The 22,087-nt window shown below is 47.1% G+C and overlaps 1 protein-coding gene across 1 annotated transcript in view; it reads left to right on the forward strand.

Moving 5' to 3' along the window:
* Positions 1-8,481: 8,481 nt before the first annotated feature.
* The window catches only part of RCAN1 (regulator of calcineurin 1), a 120,127-nt gene continuing 106,521 nt past the window's right edge, over positions 8,482-22,087 (forward strand). The window contains exon 1 of the mRNA XM_005201110.5: positions 8,482-8,896. Coding sequence (XP_005201167.1) covers positions 8,651-8,896 — 246 coding nt within the window. The 5' untranslated portion in view covers positions 8,482-8,650. The remainder of the gene's footprint in view (positions 8,897-22,087) is intronic.

The raw sequence follows: 22,087 nt of genomic DNA on the forward strand, positions 1-22,087 counted from the left end.
ACCTTTTATTACTAAAGATGTCACCTGCAAGAACCTTGGGTACCCAGATGTGGAAGGCATGACAGTAATCCTATTTGTGGAGAGTGTCAATGAAAAAAAGTTGCCTGTCATATCAGTAAACAAAGGATGCTGCAACCACCAAGCCACCAGCTGACACCCACCCCAAAGGTGAGCCCTGAGGAGACTCAGGATGAGAAAGCACAGTACACTGGCCCCAGATAGCTAAAGTGCATATCAAAGGTATGATTTTAGGGAGCCCCAGAGTCACTTGCATCTTCTCATACACAGAAAAATGCTCAGCTCATTAACTTAAGAGGTCTGGTTTTCTTTCTTCAACAGCAGTAATCTTTTGATGTTTCAACTGAGGAAGGAGGTAGATGCCCCCCACCCCCAACCCAGGGTAAAGCAATTGGAGAGTCATTCCCTGTGGATCAAAACTCCAAGATGAGAATAGTAGGACAGTTAAGGCGAGAAGGCTGGGCCCTACTCGGACCACTTATTTCTTGTTCTTGAAGTCAGGAGACCTCCCTGACCACACATGGGCAGAAAAGGCTCCTTGCAGGTCAAAGGGAAGTTATGTCAAGGGGTGTTCTATTCAGATGCCTTTTCGGTAAAATCCATCTTGGCTAAGAGACGTGTGTGCACACATGGAAGGACCCTGAGACATACCAAATATGGACTGTGAACCAGGTTAATTATAATGATTGACCAAAGGAAAACTCGGAGGAAATGCCCCATGAGAGTAACCCAAACTGCCACAAAGGCAAGACTCAGCAACTCAGGAACTCGCCCTCTGAGTCTGCCCATGTGTCTATCCACATGTACTGTACTCTTTTCCTCTTAATGAATACTTTACCTGCTTCACTACTTTCTGTCTTTGTGGAAACTCTTCTCTGTGGAAACTAGAAAATAAAAATTTAAAGTATCTTACATCTTTAAGAAAGGTAGACACTGTGCCTGTCCCTTCACCACCAACTCTAAAAATTAACAGTGATCAATGGTCTCTCCCAAGGAGGGAAAAAAACAGAAAACGTGAGCTGCCAACAGCACTGCTTACATAAGAGTGTGGAAGTTGAAGGCCAGAACCTGAATCTGTGCTTTCCCCACTGTGACCCAGCTCAATCTCTGGCTGGGAACCCAAGCCCTGCTCCAAGTCATTGCAAGTGGAGGCCACTTGAGATCATATCTCTCTGATCTTTTTTTTCAAAGACTCCTTTATATTCTGGCTCCTCCCTTATCTCTCATCAAAACAGTCTCTCAGAGCAATCTGAGAGGCTGTCTCCCTGGCTGAAATCCTTAGTATGTTCACTGAATAAAACGTAATTCTCAAGTTTTAGGCTGTGCTTCCCTCCCGCCAGCCCCCTCCCCGCCCCCCTGCCCCTCCCAGTAACACAGAGCTTCCATTATTTCACTCTGATATATTGACAGCTCTCTCAATGGACATGAGTTTGAGCAAACTCCAGGAGATAGTGAAGGTCAGGGAAGCCTGGTGTGCTGCAGTCCATGGGATCACAAAGAGGTCAGACATGACTTAGCGACTGAAAAACAATAAGAACAACTTCTTGCCTCAACCAGCTCTCCCAATGCTGGCCCTGCATCTGTGAGAATGGGCCCTGCCTGGCCAGCTCTCTCTGGCATCATTACTTTGAACTGACACCACCTCTTACTTTCTATTCTCAACCTCCTTTCCTCTCTCTTTCCCCTTCTTTTTCTCTGTCCTTCTCTTTATTTTCCATGTCCTCTACTTTTCTCTGCCATGTTTCTTTGGTTCCTTTCCTTTTTCTGTAGTCCCTACAGCACAAGCTGAAATCAAGATTGCCGGGAGAAATATCAATAACTTCAGACATGCAGATGACGCCACCCTTATGGCAGAAAGAGAAGAAGAACTAAAGAGCCTTTTGATGAAAGTGAAAGAGGAGAGTCAAAAAGTTGGCTTAAAACTCAACATTTAGATAATTAAGATCATGGCATCTGATCCCATCACTTCATGGCAAATACACGGCGAAACAATAGAAACAGTGACAGACTTTATTTTGGGGGGCTCCAAAATCACTGTAGATGGTGACCGCAGCCATGAAATTAAAAGACGTTTCTTCTTGGAAGAACAGTTATGACCAACCTAGAAAGCATATTAAAAAGCAGAGACACTACTTTGCCAACAAAGGTCCATTTAGACAAAGCTTTGGTTTTTCCAGTAATCATGTATAGATGTGAGAGTTCAACTATAAAGAAAGCTGAGTGCTGAAGAACTGATGCTTTTGAACTGTGGTGTTGGAGAAGACTCTTGAGAGTCCCTTGGACTGCAAGGAGATCCATCCTAAAGGAAATCAGTCCTGAATATTCATTGGAAGGACTGATGCTGAAGCTGAAACTCCAGTACTTTGGCCGCCTGATGGGAAGAAGTGACTCATTGGAAAAGACCCTGATGCTGGGAAAGATTGAAGGTGGGAGGAGAAGGGGACGACAGAGGATGAGATGGTTGGATGGCATCACTGACTCAAAGGGCATGACTTTGAGCAAGCTCTGGGAGTTGGTGATGGACAGGGAGGCCTGGTGTGCTGCAGTCCATGGGGTCACAAAGAGTCAGACACAACTGAGCAACTGAACTGAACTGATAGTCCCAAAAGGCAGAGGCAGTGCTGGGATGGGAGAAAAGAAGCTCGTGTCTTGATTTGCCATTTGCTGTGTGTTTGCTTGTGGGAAGGTCATTCCATTTCTTTGAGCCCCAGTTCTACGAACCTGGAGTAATAAAAACTGTTTGTGAGAACCTGGTGAACTGGCTTAGGTTCATCTCATTAACTATTTAAGATCCACCCAAATAAAATTGATGTCATTACTGGAGTCATATAAACAACTCCACAGTGATACCCTCTTTACAAGGGAGAGGAGAGAGAGAAAGACAGGAATCTAAAATCACTGAAGGATTGGGTGACATCGTATCTTAGTGATGATTCACCACATTCCATAGTCAACTACAGGTAACTTTGTCTTCACCACTTGCCTGAGGTGGAACTTGCTCTTTTTGTAACAGGGAAGAGTGAAATCTGACTCCAGGTTGGTTCTATTTCTCTTACTTTAAACTTTGCTTTTCCTTGCTTTTATTATAATCAATGGAAGGATGCTGTCTATAGCTGCAAACACTCACAATGGCCTGTGTGGGTGGGAGGGAACCTGCCCACCTGTGAATGGCTACAGAAAAGAAGGAATTAACAGATCCTCATCCCAATGCTGGCCAAGCCAGGAGATATTTTGCAAGACTAATGGTCTTTTTACTTTACTTCCTCACCTCCTCCTGCTCTCTGTTCTATAAAAGAAACTGGTATCCAGACCCCAATAAGATGGTACTCTAGAGTGCCATCTTCTCAGACACCTGGCTTTCTAAATAAAGTGGCTATTCCTTGCCTCAATATCTCATCTCTCGATTATTGTGTGGTAAGCAGTCAGAGCTTGAATTCAGCAATGTTTCCTCTTTTAGTTTCTTTCCTTTGCACTTGTTGTCCAGCAGGTCCAGTTTGCTTGCCGTCAGTGGTCCAGGTAAGGCAGGTAAGGTAAGGCAGGATTGAAGGAGCTTGCTGTCCTAAGGGTAATGACCACACAGACCTAACCACAACTCAGCTGGGTGTAATTTTTCAAAACTGGTGTCTCAGCCACTTTGTTACCTTTTTCCTCATATCTGGCTGAGTTTTCAGTGGGTTTTTCACTGTGATGTCACCCACTCTGTGACACTCCATCTCTTCCCTCATGGCCTTTATCACAGTCTCATTTTGTAAATATCAGCTTTATTGAAATATAATTTATGTACCATAAAATTCTCCCTTTCAAGTATAATTCAGTGATGGGTGGTATATTCATGAAGTTGTACACACATCATCACAATCCAACTCTAGAGCATTTTCTTCACCCCACAAAGAAAACTTGTGCCCTTTAGCAGACTTCTGTCGACTTAAAAAATATTCACAACTGAAAGTTATCCACAGCCTAAAAGTTGAGAATCTTTATACAGCAGGAATTTTTACAACTTCAAGCCTGGGAGGCAGCACCTCATGTATTTCTTGGAGGACTCATCCAAGGAGGTGAAGTCAGGAAGCCAGAGTTTTGCAACAAAGGGTAGGTAGTCTAAACATCAAAACATTACTGCTAATTAAAGAAAACCAGATATATCAAGTTAAGGAATTTAGCATTTTTTAATATATGAGAAGACCAAGAGTCTGGGCTCACTGAAATCATTCCTTTGACATGCACTTCAATTCTCCGAGGCCAGCCCCTTGTGTTTTCACACCCTGAGTTTCCTCAGGGCTCCGTGTAGGGAGTGGCTGCAGTCTGGTGGCTGTTAGACGGCAGGTATTCTTTCTTTTCTGAGTTCCCTCAGTTCAGTTCAGTCACTCAGTTGTGTTCCACTCTTGGCGATCCCATGGCCTGCAGCACGCCAGGCCTACCTCCATCACCAACTCCTGGAGCTTACTCAAACTCATGTCCTTTGAGTCAGTGATGCCATCCAACCATCTCATCCTTGTCATCCCCTTCTCCCACCTTCAATCTTTCCCAGCATCAGGGTCTTTTCCAGTGAGTCACTTCTTCCCATCAGGTGGCCAAAGTACTGGAGTTTCAGCTTCAGCATCAGTCCTTCCAATGAATATTCAGGACTGATTTCCTTTAGGATGGACTGGTTGGATCTCCTTGCAGTCCAAGGGACTCTCAAGAGTCTTCTCCAACACTACAGTTCAAAAGCATCAATTCTTTGGTGCTCAGCTTTCTTTATAGTCAAACTCTCACATCCATATATGACTACCGGAAAAAACCATAGCTTTGACTGGATGGACCTTCATTGGCAAAGTAATGTCTCTGCTTTTGAATATGCTTTCCAGGTTGGTCATAACTTTTCTTCCAAGGAGAAGTGTCTTTTAATTTCATGGCTGCAGTCACTATCTGCAGTGATTTTGGAGCCCAAGAAAATAAAGTCTGTCACTGTTTCCATTGTTTCTTCATCTATTTGCCATGAAGTGATGGGACCAGATGACATGATCTTAGTTTTCTGAATGTTGAGTTTTAAGCCAACTTTTTCACTGTCCTCTTTCACTTTCATCAAGAGGCTGTTAGTTCTTCTCTTTCTGCCATAAGGGTGGTGTCATCTGCATATCTGAGGTTATTGATATCTCTCCCAGCAATCTTGATTCCAGCTTGTGCTTCATCCAGTCCAGCATTTCTCATGATGTACTCTGCATAGAAGTTAAATAAGCAGGGTGACAATATACAGCCTTGATGTACTCCTTTCTCAATTTGGAACCAGTCTGTTGTTCCATGTCCAGTTCTAACTGTTGCTTCCTGACCTGCATATAGGTTTCTCAAAAGGCAGGTCAGGTGGTCTGGTATTCCCATCTCTTTCAGAATTTTCCACAGTTTGTTGTGATCCACACAGTCAAAGGCTTTGGCATAGTGAATAAATCAGAATCAGATGGTTTTCTGGAAATCTCTTGCTTTTTTGATGATCCAATGGATGTTGGCAATTTGATTTCTGGTTGCTCTGCCTTTTCTAAAACCAGCTTGAACATCTGGAATTTCACAGTTCATGTATTCCTGAAGCCTGGTTTGGAGAATTTTGAGCATTCCTTTGTTAGTGTGTGAGATGAGTGCAATTGTGTGGTAGTTTGAGCATTCTTTGGCATTGCCTTTCTTTGCGATTGGAATGAAAACTGACCTTTTCCAGTCCTTTGGCCACTGCTGAGTTTTCCAAATTTGCTGGCATATTGAGTGCAGCACTTTCACAGCATCATCTTTTAGGATTTGAAATAGCTCCACTGGAATTCCATCACCTCCACTAGCTTTGTTCATAGTGATGCTCCCTAAGGTCCACTTGACTTTGCATTCCAGGATGTCTAGCTCTAGGTGAGTGATCACACCATTGTGATTATCTGGGTCATGAAGATCTTTTTTGTATTCTGGTTCATGAAGATCTTCTGTGTATTCTTGCTACTGTTGTTAATATCTTCTGCTTGTTAGGCTCATACCATTTCTGTCCTTTATTGTGCCCATCTTTGCATGAAAAGTTCCCTTGATCTCTCTAATTTTCTTGAAGAAATCTTTAGTTTTTCCCATTCTGTTGTTTTCCTCTATTTTGCTCAGGACTCACCAATTCACTGTCAGGTGGTGGTTGCATTCCTGATGACTGTGACATTCTTTGTTTACTAATCTGGCAGGTAATATTCTATTTATCACTTCCCCTTCTTTATTCTCCCATTCCCTGGCAACTGCTACCTACTTTCTGTCTCTGTCAGTTAGGCTATTTTGGACATTTTATGGGCTTCCCTGGTGGTGCTAGTGGTAAAGAATCTGCCTGCCAATGCAGGAAACATGAGTTCAATCCCTGGGTTGGGAAAATCCCCTGGAGAAGGAAATGGCAACCCATTCCAGTATTATTGCCTGGAGAACCCCATGGACAGAGCAGCCTGGCGAGCCATAGTCCACAGGGTCACAAAGAGTTGGACACCACTGAAGTGACTTAGTACGCATGCATGGATACTTCATATTAAGGGAAACATAGAGTAGCTGGACTTTTGTGACTGGCTTCTTTCATTATCATGTTTCAATGTTCATTCATGTTGTACATGAATGTACATGAATCAGTACATCTCTTTTTATGGTTGAATAATATTCCATTGCATGGATCTACATCTGGTTTACCCATTCATCATTTGATGAACATTCGGGTTATTTCTACTTTTTTTGCTATTGTGAATAATAGGGCTATGAACCTTCCTGTGTAAACTTCTGTGTGGACACATACTCCCATTTTTCATGGGTCTTTACACAAGAGAGCAACTACTTGGTCAGGTGACAACTGTGTGTTTAAGTTTTTGAGTAACTGCCAATTTTTTTTCTAAAATGGCTACATCATTTTACATTCTCACCAGCAATATGTGATCGGTCCAATTTCTCGAGACCTTCAAATGACATTCTATTTTATAAGCTGTCTCTGCATGTGTATCACTGTTCCTCTTGGATTTAAACTCCTAGAGGGCATGAACTGCACTGAGGCTGTAAAAATAGCAATCACAGCACAGGCCAGGTTCTGAACAAATCTCACTTGTCAGTTGGATGAACTTTTTTTTATTATAATCACTTACAGTTTCAAACTAGAGGGTTGCTTTAGGAGAAAGTACAGGTCTAATTTCACATCTTCCAAAGACGTCTACACAGAAACCCCACTTATTGCGCCCTTACAGGATACTTGCCATATATGATCTTATTTTTCAGATGAGGAAACTGAAATCCAGGCTACTCTTCCAAGTAATTAAGGGCAAAGCTAGACTTTGCTGCTGCTGCTGCTGCTGCTGCTAAGTCGCTTCAGTCGTGTCCAACTCTGTGCAACCCCACAGAAGGCAGCCCACCAGACTCCGCCGTCCCTGGGATTCTCCAGGCAAGAATACTGGAGTGGGTTGCCATTTCCTTCTCCAATGCATAAAAGTGAAAAGTCAAAGTGAAGTCGCTCAGTCGTGTCCGACTTTTAGCGACCTCACGGACTGCAGCCTCCCATGCTCCTCCGTCCATGGGATTTTCTTTAGACCCAAATTTTCACTGAACCACATTGCCCTTTACGGTGAAGAAATTCTACCTATTTTGTAATAAAGGGGGAGGGGGCAGGGGGGAGAGGGAGAAAGAGACTTATTTAAAGACCTTTTTTTCCCGCGTCCATAAACTCCCCAAAGGCAAGGACCAAGATTTTGTTGCTTTTGTTATCTCCTACTGTACACCTGGCTTCTCAGGTGGCGCTAGCAGTAAAGAACCTGCCTGCCAATTCTGGAGACGCAAAGAGATTTGGGTTCCATCTCCGGTTGGGGAAGGTCCCCTGGAGGAGGGCAGGGCAACTCACTCCGGTATTCCCGGTATTCTTGCCTGGCCAATCCCTTGGACAGAGGAGGCTGGCAGTCCATAGGGATGCAGTCAGACACCACTGAAGCGACTTAGCACGCACGCAGGAACTCGGTTCATAGCAGTAATTCAAAGACTACTTCTGTGAACAATGATATAATGACTAATAAGCTAAAAATCTAAAAGGAGGGTATTGTTAATCGGGGTCTGGTTCAATACCTTATTGCGCCTATATCTGACAATATACGGTAAGCATTTAACCACTTGCCAACGGCAGCAGCCAGGGCTATATCTCGCTTAAATCCCCCAAAGTTGGCCTCTGAGCCTCAAAAACGTCACCAGATGGGACCCACAGAAGCGCTGCCGCTCTAGCTGTCATCCCTGTGCGCAAGACACTGCCCGGCGCCTTGGGCTGGCGTCCGCTGTCAGAAAAGCGGAACTGGGGAAGGAGCTCTTGGCCCCTAACCAACATGGCCTCTCTGAGGCTTCAGACTGAGGGCGGCAGCCTACGGATCACGTGAGGGAAATCGCGCTCTTCTATTGGCTTCCTCTGCTGGACGGCCACCGGGACAATAACCCACGTGGGCCGGCCTTAAAGGGCCCGCGGCTGTCTCCGCCGTAGTTCTGCCCTCGGTGGCCGGGGCCCCCGAAAGGAAAGGCGGCGGGCGGGGCCGGGCGCTCTCCTGGAGCCGCGGTGAGCGCCGCCGGCTGCGACGCGAGCCCAGAGGCGGCGGACCAGAGAGGCGCGCGAGGATCCCGCGTGGGGCCGCGGGGGCGCGGGGTCATGGAGGACAGCTCCACCGGGCCCCGGCTCGGGGCGGCGGCCGAGGCGGCCGAGGCGCGAGCGCAACCAGGGTACACGCTGCGGCCCTTCGCGGCTTTCTCGGGGGCGGCCGGGCCCGACGAGGGCGGCAGCGACTGGAGCTTCATTGACTGCGAGATGATGGAGGAGGTGGACCTGCAGGACCTGCCCAGCGCCACCATCGCCTGCCACCTGGACCCGCGCGTGTTCGTGGACGGCCTGTGCCGGGTGAGGGCCGGGCGCGGCGGCCCGTCGGGCGGAGGGCGGACACTTGTTGCCGGGACGAGGCGGCGCCGAGGTCCGGGGCCGGCCCGGGGCAGCCTCTTCAAGCCGGGTCGCCGGCGGAAGAACGCAGCGATGTCCCCGGCTACCCTGCCTCGGTCCCCCTCTGTCCCGGCTGGGTTGGGAGCGCCCTCCCCGAGATCCCGGGTCCCCTAGCACCTGCCGGGCCGCGCGCTGCCCGCCCAAGGTGGGGATCTTCATAGGGGTTTGCCTTTCACCTAGGCTGGCTGGTAACCACCTCCCAGCGACGCCCCTGCCCTTCGCCCCCGGGTGTGAACTGGGGTGAGTTAGAGGGGCGACATAGCAGGAGACGATCGGAGCATGAATTAGCTGCCCAGATGGCCGGGGATGCGCGTACCCTCACCCTGAGGCTGGGGTCGTTCCGGGCACTTTACTTAACTCCTTTGAGGAGGGGTCGCTTCATTCATAGGGAGGAGGAAACAGACATTTATCCGCGCGTCGTTGACTCACTATACATAAATAGGAAGGTGTCTCCGCATTCTCAATCTGTACGCCTAGGAAGGAAAGCCAATGTTTGGGTGAGGAGCCGCGGTGGCTCTTTATCCAGCGCTTGGCCAGTTTTGGTCGAATGGTGTTGGGGGGAAGGGGCCATTTGCTAGGCCTTGAGGATAGTTAGTCTGGAATCCCGCTCCCTGAAAGGGGGTGGGGGGCGGGCAGGGGACAGTCAGTAAAGGGGGAATTGGATTTTGTTCTCTGTTTTTATTTTCCCCTCCAGATCCCCACATTTTAGACACGTTGGAGAGTGAGGGGGCAGGTATGAGTAACAGATGGTGGTAGGGAGGAGGGATTTATTTCTGATCTGCAATCAATGTGCAGAATAAAATGTGTACCTCGGCCAGCGTTGCAGGATAAAGTCTGCCTTTGAGAGAGATGCCCCATTAGGGGAGCAGCTATCAAAGAAAGTGCTGCTTTCGGATGCTTGGCTCTGAGTCCGCAGTTAACTGTCAGTGAACTGGAGTTGAAGGCGGCTGCCAAGAGGGACACCATTGGAACAGAGAATGGTGCCCTTAAGACCCATGTGTTTATCAGGTACAGGCCCATCTACTCTCAGAAAGGATGTCCAGTGTTATGTGCTTAGATAAGGGTCCATGCATGGTTTCTAAAGCTACAGTTGGCACAAATACAGGGTCTAACTCCTTTTACTCTAAAACCTTTTCTCTTGAGGCTGAGGTCTGTCAGCATATGGAGTCTCTTTCTTACCGGTTGTAGGCTGTCATGCCAAAGGAGCAAGATTAGATCATACAAAATGCCGCTTGTGTGCCTAGCAGTCTCATAGTTTTGCAGTCTTCCCTGTGTCAGAGACCATCCTCAAATTGCTGCATCTGAAATGTTGCCCACCTTGCAAGCTCTTCACTTTAACAAATGGGTAGAGATTCTGCTTTGAGCCAGGCACTCACTGTTCTAGGCTCTGAGGGCACAGCAGTGAAGAAAAGAGCCTTCCTGCCTTCAGGACTGGCATTTTTGTTGGGAAAACAAGACAATAAACAAATATATATGAAATAGGTCAGGAGGTGATGGTACTATAGGAAAAAAATTGGCCTTAGGAGATGGGGAGGGGAGATCGTTTACCAGAAAACGATTGGAGAAAGGCTCACTCACAAGGTACTGTTTTGAGCAGAGACACCATTCATTTATTCTTTTACTGTTTAGCGAATGCTTCCTGTGCTTCAGGTGCTGTTTTAGGCCTAGTGTACAGAGTGGCGAACATGATGAGCTTTCTGCTTATGTTCTAGCAGAGGCTGAGGAAGGGGGAGACAGTTTTAAAAAGGGGGTGCACAGGTGGGAATCAGGCTGATGTGATAGGGAGTGGCCGAGGAGAGGACAGGGAGGCCTTGCCAACCAGAGCCTAGCAGGGACACTGCGGTGGTTCCGGAGGTGTAATGAAGAACCGGTTGGTGGGGGCAGGACTGAAGCAATCAGCAGAGAGTGTTGGATGGAGGGAAGTCCTGTTGCTGGGACCTTAGGGGAGGAACCTTCTGGCAGGAGCTACAGACATAGAGGGATGGAACTGAGGTGGTGAAGCAGCGAGCTGCAGGTTAAGAAGTACCTCAGCTTGCCCCAGCTTTCTGATCTCATCATTGGCAGAACCAAGCTGGCAGCCAGGAGGCTGGGGACTCCAAGCAATGCAGCTGGTAGGTGGGGTCAGGCTCAGAGAAGGTGGAGGGGGCAGAACACAGCTCTGGGATCAGTGCCGGTAAAGAGGACCTGCAGAGAGAGCCTGCAGCCCATTTTACACCGAGTGGCCCCAGAAGGCCACTCTGCACTGCTTGGATGTGGCTGGCAGGAAGAAGCTCCTCATGTAGATGTTGTGTGGTGGGCATCCAGGCAGCGGGCATAGCAGATGTGAAAGTTCCAGTGCAGGGATGAACGAAGGCCTTTCCAGGGCCCAGTGAGGGTGGTGGTGGTGGCCGAGGTTGGATGCAGCCAGGGGACGGTTCTTTGGGAGCCTGGGAAGCCCTGGGAGGGTTTCGGGTCCTGTTCTAATTAAAAGCTAGCTGGAGAATGGCTTTGGGGAAGAAGGTTGGGTGGGCAGGAGAGGCAGCAAGGAGGCCCCTTGTGAGGATCTTAGCTTGGGTTGTCAGGGGAGCTGGCCAGGTGTTTGCACTAGGTTGGTGGGGTTGGAAACCTTGCTCTCTTCTCCATTCGGGGCTCAGGAGCCTCCGAATGTGGGCTGGGGGAGCTCTGTGCCTTGGTTGCCCATCTACAGGGTCCTTCAGACCACTGGAGAGCCTTCCAGGAGAAAGCTAGTCTCTCATTTAGCCAACACCACCCCTCCAGGTGGGAAGATGTGGCTTCTGAGATTTCAGTTGGACAACTTTATCATTTTGGAATGTCACCTTGGGGTGCTGTAGTGAAAATGTGATTCTACTTGAGGTCGGCAGTGTCTGACCCTTGAGTAGGCAGACTGTTAACTGTGTTGCCCACAGAGGTCCCCTTTGTGCTGGTAGTCTGGCCACATGGGTATCTTTACCTAGTCTGTTGGAGGGTCACCTGGGTGAGTGACAGTGTCTTAACCCGTTAAAGCTACTGTAACAAAATACCACAGACTGGTGGCTTCTAAACAACAGGAACTTATTTCACACAGTTGTGGAGGCCAGCATGGCTGGCTGAGGGCCCTCTTGTGGGTTGTAGGCGCCTCGGTGCCCTCATGCGGTGGCAAGGAGGAGACAGCTCTGTGGGGTCTCTTACAAGGGCACTAATCCCATTATGAGGGCCCCACCCTCATGATCCTTAATGACCTCTCAATAGCTGATACCATCATCTTCGAGGAGGAGGACATCAATCTATGAATTTGGAGGAAACAGGCATCCAGAGGGTGGCAGGTGATGTGAAGGAAAAAGGCTGTGTCAGTGTTTTTCCCATGTGTTCATGTCATTCTCTGACCTTCATCTTAAAGGAAAGAAAGAAATTGACCTGAACTATCAGTTCATTTCCTGGTGGCACAGACAGTAAAGAAACCACCTGCGATGCAGGAGATTCAGGGTTCAATCCCTGGGTCGGGAAGGTCCCCTGAAGAAGGGAATGGCAACCCACTCCAGTATTCTTGCCTGGAGAATTCCCTGGACTGAGGAGACTGGCAGGCGACAGTCCATGGGGTTGCAAATTGTCAGACAGGACTGAGCAACTAACATCATTTCATTAGCGAGTTAATATTGGAAGCCCATTTTCTAGCTATCACAGTTGGATCTGATGTGTAAAATGTATTTTTGTTAGCTGGATCATCATCCAGTATTGTAAATTATTTATAATCAACATGTTCATTAATTGTTTATCTAAAAAATGAAGCCATATCATCATTAATTTCAAATAATATTAGTCACTTCAAGTAATATATTAGAGAGATTCACACCATTACAAATAAATGAAAACTTTTATTAAAATAAGATTATTTTTCTGTTGTACAAATGTTTGCTTAGCATATTCCACTGCCGTATTCTTTTTGTGAACCTTTTTGCTTTTTACTGAGAAAGCAGAGCTGTGCTTTGCACCAGTAATTACCTGTGCTTTGGATTGTTGGCAGCGGTTGGCTGGTTCCCTGGAATAAGAGTTCAGTTAGTTGTCACCAAGCTAACCAGAGGTTTAGAGTTCTCACATAATATTGTTAGTTTCCAGGCAGTAGAGATGGTTCCATAGAGTAATGGAAACGAACACCATGTTGTCTGAGCCATGAATGTATATTTGATCGAAAGGCTAATTTGGATAATGCTAATCATAGAAAAATTCACTCTCCTAGTGAATAAACTCACCTTTCTTAAAACAAATGCCCATGTAAGATTTGTGATACTGCCATGCTGCTGCTGCTGCTGCTAAGTCACCTCAGTCATGTCTGACTCTGTGCGACCCCATAGATGGAAGCCCACCAGGCTGCTCTGTCCCTGGGATTCTCAAGGCAAGAACACTGGAGTGGGTTGCCATTTCCTTCTCCAATGCATGAAAGTGAAAAGTCAAAGTGAAGTTGCTCAGTCGTGTCCGACTCTGTGCGACCCCATGGACTGTAGCCCACCAGGCTCCTCTGTCCATGGGATCTTCCAGGAAAGAGGACTGGACTGGGTTGCCATTGCCTTCTCCGGATACTGCCATAACTTTCCTTTAAAAACATGAAATATCCTGATGGTCATGAAAGGAGTTGGAGTGGTGTCCTTAAATTCTTTTTATTAGTGAAAGCCCCTGAGCAGCTCGCGAAACGCCTGTGCCCAAGCCCCTCCAGACCAACTCCAGTCTCATCCTGGGAGTCTTGGCCTGGGAGACTCCCCAAGGTGGTTCTAATTGGGAGACAAGATTGAGGATCATTGTCTAGCCAAAAGGGGTCTAGCCTGACCAGAATCGTTGTCATATCATGAACATATCCTTGAGTCATTGATCACTGGTTCCACTCTCAGCCAGATCTGTGCTTGGTCTCCTCCAGTCCAAAATGAGAGTCAGGGCCATGCTCTGGGGCCTCCCTTCTCCTAAGCGCCATTTGATCTCGTGGCTGTAAAGCAGGGTGACTGGTCATCAGCCCGAGAGCCCAGCCTTTGGGACAAGGAGCCCAGCCTTTGGGACAAGAACAAGAACACCTCCTTGAACATGGGCTTGCCTTGCCTGGCCGCCGTCCTCATCCACTTGTGCTGCTCCTCGCTCTCCTGCTGCTGCTAAGTCGCTTCAGTCGTGTCCGACTCCGTGCGACCCCATAGAGGGCAGCCCACCAGGCTCCTCTGTCCACAGGATTCTCTCCACCAGACATCAGATCCCAGACTTGTCCTCCCAAAGCCTGTAGTTTGGTAGTAAACAAGTTATCACTCAGCAGTGATCTGATGATTGAAACGTTGGGGAGATCCCAAGTGGCACAGCTGAAGTGCGTGGTTTCCACTTGTGCGGCTGTTATGTGCTTGGCCATGTAGCTGTCTGTGCCTGTCCCGAGTCAGTTTGTGGCAGCGTGCTGTCAAATGTGACACTCCGGAAGCAGAGTTGACAGTTGGGCTCCGTTGCAGTGTGGCACCCCCACCTGCACAGACCATTGGCACTTCTCAGCCTAGTGTCATCGGCTTTCTCAGACTTGAACCGACCTCACCTTTCCCCGTAAACCTCCTCAAGTGTGGAGAGATCTTAAGCCAATATGGTATGCTTTAGTTTATTTGGGAAAGTTCAGAATGTTCTAAGTTTAAGAAAAGCCCGCCTATTACATACGTGCAAAGTTTACAGTTATCCACCGTTTCCCTAATTTCAGAATTTCTGGCTCATGTATAAACAAACAGAGAGTATATTAACATCCACAAGGTTCTTTTGATCTCTCCTCCCTGTTCCCCTCCCTCGCAAGCATTCGATCCCCTTTTCAGCTCAACCCGTCAGCACCCTTCATTCAGTGCTCAAAGCACGTCTTCTTCAGTGCAGTCGTTTTCAGGACTCTTGTCAGCAACTACAGACATTTCAAGCCCCAAGACAATTACGTAAGAGAACCGGAAAAAAAAAAAGGCTTTGTGATAGAACAGCTAAAGCAGAGGCTGTTTGATTCCAGTGTTTATATTTCAGGCTCTACTCCTTTTAAAAAGGCCAGCAGATGACACGGTCCATTCTTTTTGCCTACAGGCCACCCCCTGTTCTGTGCCGGCCCCTCTCCTGTCACGGTGATGGTGCTTGTGCACGTCAGTGTGTGTTGGGGGTGGGCTGGGGAGTCGCCTCCTCGGTGTATGTTTTCTGCACACAATTGTTAGGACCCGTTTCAAGGGCTGAGGAGTGCTAGTCATTCAAAATACAATTTAGTTGCGACAGAGAATTTTGTCCTTTGTAAATACTAATCAGCACATGGAGACGCTGGCACTTAATGAAACTGTAAGTGACTCTGCTCTGTCCTCTGAGCTGCTGCTGCTGCTGCTAAGTTACTTCAGTCGTGTCCAACTCTGTGTGACCCCATAGACAGTAGCCCACCAGGCTCCCCTGTCCCTGGGATTCTCCAGGCAAGAACACTGGAGTGGGTTGCCATTTCCTTCTCCAGTGCATGAAAGTGAAAAGTGAAAGGGAAGTCGCTCTGAGCAGTGATGGGCTCTACCATGGCCATACCAGAGTGGGTTGCCATTCCCTTCTTCAGGGGAATCTTCCTGATCCAGGGATCGAACCTATAATACTATAAAAGAATGCGATTTTAGACTCCACTACTTAATGTAAGTAAAATACCTGATTGATATGTTTACAGCAACAGCTGTCAGTCCATATACTTCTGAACTGAATGTTCAGGAAACTAAAGCTTTTTTTTTTTAAACATTGGGAAGGCTCAGTACTTTTCCTTTCATTACTGATTTCAGCAGGTGCAATATGTAGTTCCCATGTGTAATCATAATTAACACCAGAGAACAAGGTGTTTGAGGTTGGCCTGAATTCAGAATTAAAAGACAAAAATGTTATTGGATTCAGAAAGCTAATATTGGAGTTTTTTTTTTTTTTTTTTAATTCAACAATAGCTTGTTTTACTTTGTCACCTTTATCATTTTTGTTAAATTTTCTGCTTTACCTTACTGATAATAAAATAGTTTCTGTTCATTTACGTGAATTGCTTTCTGTGTAATATATACCATTTCATCATTTTACAAGAACTCTGTGAAATTGGTACTATTATTCCCATTCTACAGATGTGAAAACTGAGGCCAGGAGAGGCCAAGTAACCTGTCCCAGGTCACATAGTAAGTGCTGGCCCTGTGATGCAAACCTGCTTTCGTGTTAATTGCTCAATCATTTCAGACTCTTTGCGACCCCATGGACTGTAGCTCACCAAACTCCTGTCCATGGAATTCTCCAGGCAAGAATACTGGAATAGATCCCCTTTTTCAGGGGATCTTCCTGGCCCAGGGATCAAATCCCAGTCTCCTACATTGCACAAAACTGGTTTTAGCCAACTCCAAAGCCTGTTCTGCAATCATCTTACAGTATGCAGTAATGCACGTGAATTTTTCATATCTTTCACATCTTATTTCATCCCTAGGATAGCTCTATGAGTAAAGTTCTTTTATCCACAGGAAACTGAGGTTCCGATGAATTACAACTCTATTATTCTCTCAGCCATTTATGTTTAACAGATATATTTGAGTGCTTTTGGTACATCAGTTGCAGCCCTGATGACATTCATGGGTTCAAGCAGAAGGCAGTACCTGGGTGCTGGAGCCAGACAGACCTGGATTTAAATCCTGGCTCCATCACTTCACTCATTTATTCATTCATTCAACTCATTCACTCCTTCCTTCAGTCATTCATTCATTCACTCGTTCAACAAGTATTTTTTTAGGTAATATATTGTTTGAATTTTATTTTTATTATTGTCATTGAGTTTATACATTTTAATACATTAAAAAAATTTTTTTGAATGTAGTAATACATTCACATTGTTCAAAACCCAGAAAGTATTAAAAGGTATATAGTGAAAAGTCTTTCTCCAATCTTGATAGCCAGTCCTCTAAAAATTAACTATGATTTTTGGTAAATTTTCTGCTTCCAGAGTTTCTATATGCATATTTGAATATAACATAGGTATTTCACTAGACTTTCATCTCTTTCCCCTTGACACACTAAAGTTGCATATTTGCTTACTGTTCTGTATCTTTATGTTTTCCCCACATAACGGTATAGCTCGGAGATGTTTCTATAATGGTACACAGAAAGGTCTCATTTTTTCCTGCTGCATAGTATTCCATTGCACACATACTATACTTTGTTTAACCAGCCCCTATTGGTAGATATTTGGTTTGTTTCCTTATTTTTCCTGTTACACATGACTTTTCCATGAGTCACTTCAGATGGGTGGCAGAGAATTCGTCTAGTCAAAGGGCATATTCATTTTAACACGTGTTTCTCAGGGCCTGCTGTGTTCTGAGCACTGTGCTGGTGGCAGGGCCCTCTATAGGACCCTAGATGAGTCAGTCAACCTCCCCAGGCCCCCAGTCTGCCCAGTTGCAGAAGGAGGACAGTAACCTCCCCCCCCCCATAGTCTCGGTGAGGTCAGTGTGAGAGGTCACAGCCCTCGGTGAATGACAGACAGCAGCCTTCCTCCTGGTGCTCACAGGCCAGCAAGGGAGGACACGTGATTGTTTTTTTTAATTGTATATGCTATGTAAGTCGGAGAAGGTGATGGCACCCCACTCCAGTGCTCTTGCCTGGAAAACCCCATGGACGGAGGGGCCTGGTAGGCTGCAGTCCATGGGGTCGCTAAGAGTCAGACACGACTGAGCGACTTCACTTTCATTTTTTCACTTTCATGCATCGGAGAAGGAAATGGCAACCCACTCCAGTGTTCTTGCCTGGAGAATCCCAGGGGTAGGAGAGCCTTGTGGGCTGACGTCTATGGGGTCACCCAGAGTCGGACATGACTGAAGTGACTTAGCAGCAGCAGCATGCTATGTAAATACAGCCTAAGGGCTTCATGGGCTTCCCAGATGACTCAGTAGTAAAGAATCTGCCTTCCAGTGCAGGAGATGTTGGTTCGATCCCTGGGTCAGGAAGATCCCCTGGAGAAGGAAATGGCAACCCACTCCATTATCCTTGCCTGGAGAATCCCATGGAGAGACGAGCGTGGCGGGCTACAGCCCATGTGCTCGCAAAGAGCTGGGCACAACTGAGCACACGTACACACACACACGTGCAAGGGCTTAACAGATCCATAACAAACCACCTGCCCTTGGGCAAGATGTCCACCCAGACCTCCGCCGCTTCATCTATGAAGTGAGCAGGTTGAGCTGGATCAGCTCAGTGAGGTTGCTTCCAGCTCTTCCGTTGGTGGAGTGCGGCCCCTTTGCCCCTTGCTGCCCCATAGGGTTTCCCCAGCAGGAACTGGCTCAGCAACAGAATGTTCCCTAGTGTGACCGTGACTCTACTTCTCTTCCATCTGGCTTTCCAGCCTCGCGCCTGTAGGGGAGACAGAACCCTGCCTCTGCCTGTCCTAGGTTTTCAGCTGTGACTCTTTAAGAAAAAGATGGATTTCAAGAGAAAAACAGTTATTAATGAGTGCAGCATGCATCAGGGGGGAGAACCCTCAGCACGACAACGTAGAGACTTAGAACTCGGCTTGTACAGCCTCTTCAACAAAGAATAAATTGATAAGAGAAACGGTAGGAGGGAGGGAAGCCGTTTCAGGCTTCCAGCTCACTGCAGGGAAGTCAGTTCATGGGAGGAAGCTGATGGGCACGTTGGCACACTCCTCCATGAGAGTCTGGAACATCTCCATTAAGAGGGTCATTTATGTCCTACCTTCAGGCAGGAAAGAGAGGGAAGATGGAGGTTTCCGGCATATGTGTTTCGTAACTGCCTTCAGCTCCAAATAACTTTTATGTTGAAGAGGCATACTTAGGGGGTGACATTCTGGCTTCCCCATCCCCACACTCCTGCCTTACCCTGCAGTGGTCCCTGGGAAGCCTGTCTGCCGGTTTGTGGAAGAGAGAAGGTCAATTTCAGTCACTTAAGGCTTGTGTCTGTAATTGGTCTTGGAAATTTCATTGCTCCAAGAGGAACCTGTGTCAGAGACACTCTACTTGACCCCACAGCCAATTCTGTCCAGTTGCCATTTGAGAGTTTGCCAAAGGTTTATCCTTACAAAGCCAGAACACTTGAGTGGAACTTTTCTTTTTTTAAAAGTTTGTCCATTACTAGGGGCTTTTCCAGATCCCCTGATAGTCATTTATTATTGACAGGGTGACCGTATGCTCCAGTTTGCCCATCTCGTCCCAGGAAGGTTACTAGTAGTCCCTTCTTTCATCTGAAGTTTGAGTGATCTATTATATACGTACTTAGTAATTATACAGTTTGTGATAAACACCCTGTTAGTGCTTACTGTTGGCCAAATATTTTATGTACATCATTAAATTTCATCCTTCTTGAGCCTAGTTACTCAGTTGTGTCTGACTCTTTGCAGCCCTATGTCCTGTAGCCTTCCAGGCTTCTCTGTTTGTGGGATTCTCCAGGCAAGAATACTGGAGTGGATAGCCATCCCTTTCTCCAGGGGAATCTTCCCAACCCAACATTGCAGGCGGATTCTTTACTGTCTGAGCCACCAGGGAAGCCTACTCATCCTTCTTACAACCTTCTGTGATCGATACTGTATTTGCCCATTTTATAGATGACAACATCTTTCTGCTGCCTTTGTGAAGCTTAATCAGCACATAGAATCCTGTGGCAACTGGGCATCAGATTCTGGGCACAGCTACAGAACCATGGCAGAAAGAACCTTGGGCTCAAGCTTTCTTCATTTCTGCAGGGAGGAATCAAGGCTCAGAGAGGTGCTGAGGTTTCCTAAGGGGGAACTCACTACATACTGGCAGAACTAGAATTTTCTCCCAGCCTGCCAGTTACAACGCTTGTCTGATTTCCTGTGCAGTGATGTCCTCCCCTGCTCCATCCCCCAGCTCTCACTGAGCACGCAGAGCTGTTGTTTAGTCGGCTGAGTCATGTCAGAATCTTTTGTGACCCCCTGGAGTGTAGTCCGCCAGGCTCCTCTGTTCCATGGGATTTTCCAGGCACAAATATGGGAGTGGGTTGCCACCTCCTGCTTCAGGGGGCACCCAGGGTATGTGGATAATGAGGTGGACATCCAGAGTCTCATCAGCAGGAACAAGAAGAACTGTCACCGCGCCACCGTTAGGGGCCCCCAAAGAGCAAGGTATCTGTGGCCGGTCCTGGTGGAGGGACAGAGGAGATGGTGTCCTGAGAACTAGTCCCTGGGCTGTTCGAACACCAGTGCCCACCACCAGGGGGAGGTCACCTCACATAAGTTCTGCCATAGAGACTGGTGGTTGCCTTAGACTTTGTTTCTGGCATCAAAGATTGAAAGTGCATTTTCAGAGGGGGAACTCCCTCCTTGTGCTGCAGAAGAAGCTATCGTAATCATCGGTGTGTAATTGAAAGCTGGCCAGGGGAGGAGACCCTCCCTGCTGCTGGGCAATGGGACCCCCTTTGGTTCCAACAGGGAACAAGGATGCTGTGCCTCAAGGAGTGACCCTCCTCTTCCAGCTGCCCCGAGTACACGCTGTGACGTCCTCCGCCCCCTCCTCTGATCTGTGGTTACTTGTTCAGACGGTGACTCAAACTATCAGCGTAAAGAAATACAAAGAGAGCTCACTCAGATGAAGCAGGCACTTCACTGCAAAGATAAGGGCAATTTTCTGAGCTGGCTTCTGCCATTAGGTTGCTACAGAGATTCATTTTCAAAGCAAAGCTCGAGCTGCTGCATAGGTTGCCAGACCCCTGTGGTGACCCCTGTCCTCCGAGGAATTATCTGCTGCCCAGGCGACAGGGTGACAGTATTGTTCTGGGCTGAAGTCAGGATTTGGGACAGTTTGGGTAGATCTCAGCTCTGCTCACTCAACCACCTTTCCATCCTAAGGTGCAGATCTCAGATGGTGATGGAGAACCCTCAGGTCGGAGTCAGCTGTTGTTGTTCAGTCGCTAAGTCGTGTCCAACTCTTTGTGACCCCATGGACTGCAGCATGCCATGTTTCCCTGTCTTTCACTGTCTCCAAGAGTTTGCTCAGACTCACGTCCATTGCGTCTGTGATGCCATCCAACCATCTCATCCTCTATCACCCAGTTCTCCTGCCCTCAATCTTGCCCAGCATCAGGGTCTTTTCCAGTGCGTCGGCTCTTCCCATCAGGTGGCCAGAGTATTGGAGTTCAGTTTCAGCATCAATCCTTCCAGTGAGTATTCAGGGTTGATTTCCCTTTGGGTTGACTGGTTTGATCTCCTTGCTGTTCAAGGGACTCTCAAGAATCGTCTCCAGCATCACAGTTCGAAAGCATCAATTCTTCAGCACTCAGCCTTCTTTATGGTCCAACTGACTGTAAACTCCTAAAAACAGACCACTCACCAGCAAAACTCACTGGGTTACAGTTCATGAACTGGCCAGGAAACCCTTGCAGACGTCTGGCAACATCTCTCCCTCTCTGGAACAGCCCCAGTGTAGATATATCCTTCAAACTTAACCACCTGTTTGACCCTGACACAGCATTTCCGGAGCTGTTCTCATGTTTTACATCAACTCTGAATTTGTGTATTTCTTCCCAATGATTTATAGGTTTTCAGGGCACGCTTGGACCCCAGTGTGTTCTGTTACTTGTAATTTCCTTGATATAACTTGGGAAATACCATCATTGAATGGTCAGGAAGTCTGTAACCTCCACGTTCAGAGTAGTCCCATTATTTGGAACACATTTAAGATAATGACCTAGTTCTCACTACTGTGAACATGCCTGAGACAGTGGCATAGATGAGTTGGCTGGGCGTAGAGAGGTTATATGTTTGGGGGGTGACTTCCTACATTTATTGGAGGGTAGCTAGCTATGCAGAGGACCAAACAGAGTCCAATGTGCGTATATCCGTGGCTTGGAATGAAGCAATAACAGCCAGCCTGTGGCTGAGATTGTGAGCACATTCTTTATCTTATATCGTAAAACAAGGGCTGGGTGATCCTTTACCCTACTAGGATACGGTGAGAATGAAATACAGCAAGGCCATGTTTGTGATAATACTTGAAGACAGAACATACCCTGAAATGATCTATTTAGTCTTTATCAAGGACTTTATTACTTACTTTATGATAGAGGTTTTGTATTGAATCAGTTCAGTTCAGTTCAGTTGGTCAGTCGTGTGCAACTCTTTGCGACCCC

Source organism: Bos taurus, chromosome 1 (assembly GCF_002263795.3).
Source record: "Bos taurus isolate L1 Dominette 01449 registration number 42190680 breed Hereford chromosome 1, ARS-UCD2.0, whole genome shotgun sequence".
NCBI lineage: Eukaryota > Metazoa > Chordata > Mammalia > Artiodactyla > Bovidae > Bos > Bos taurus.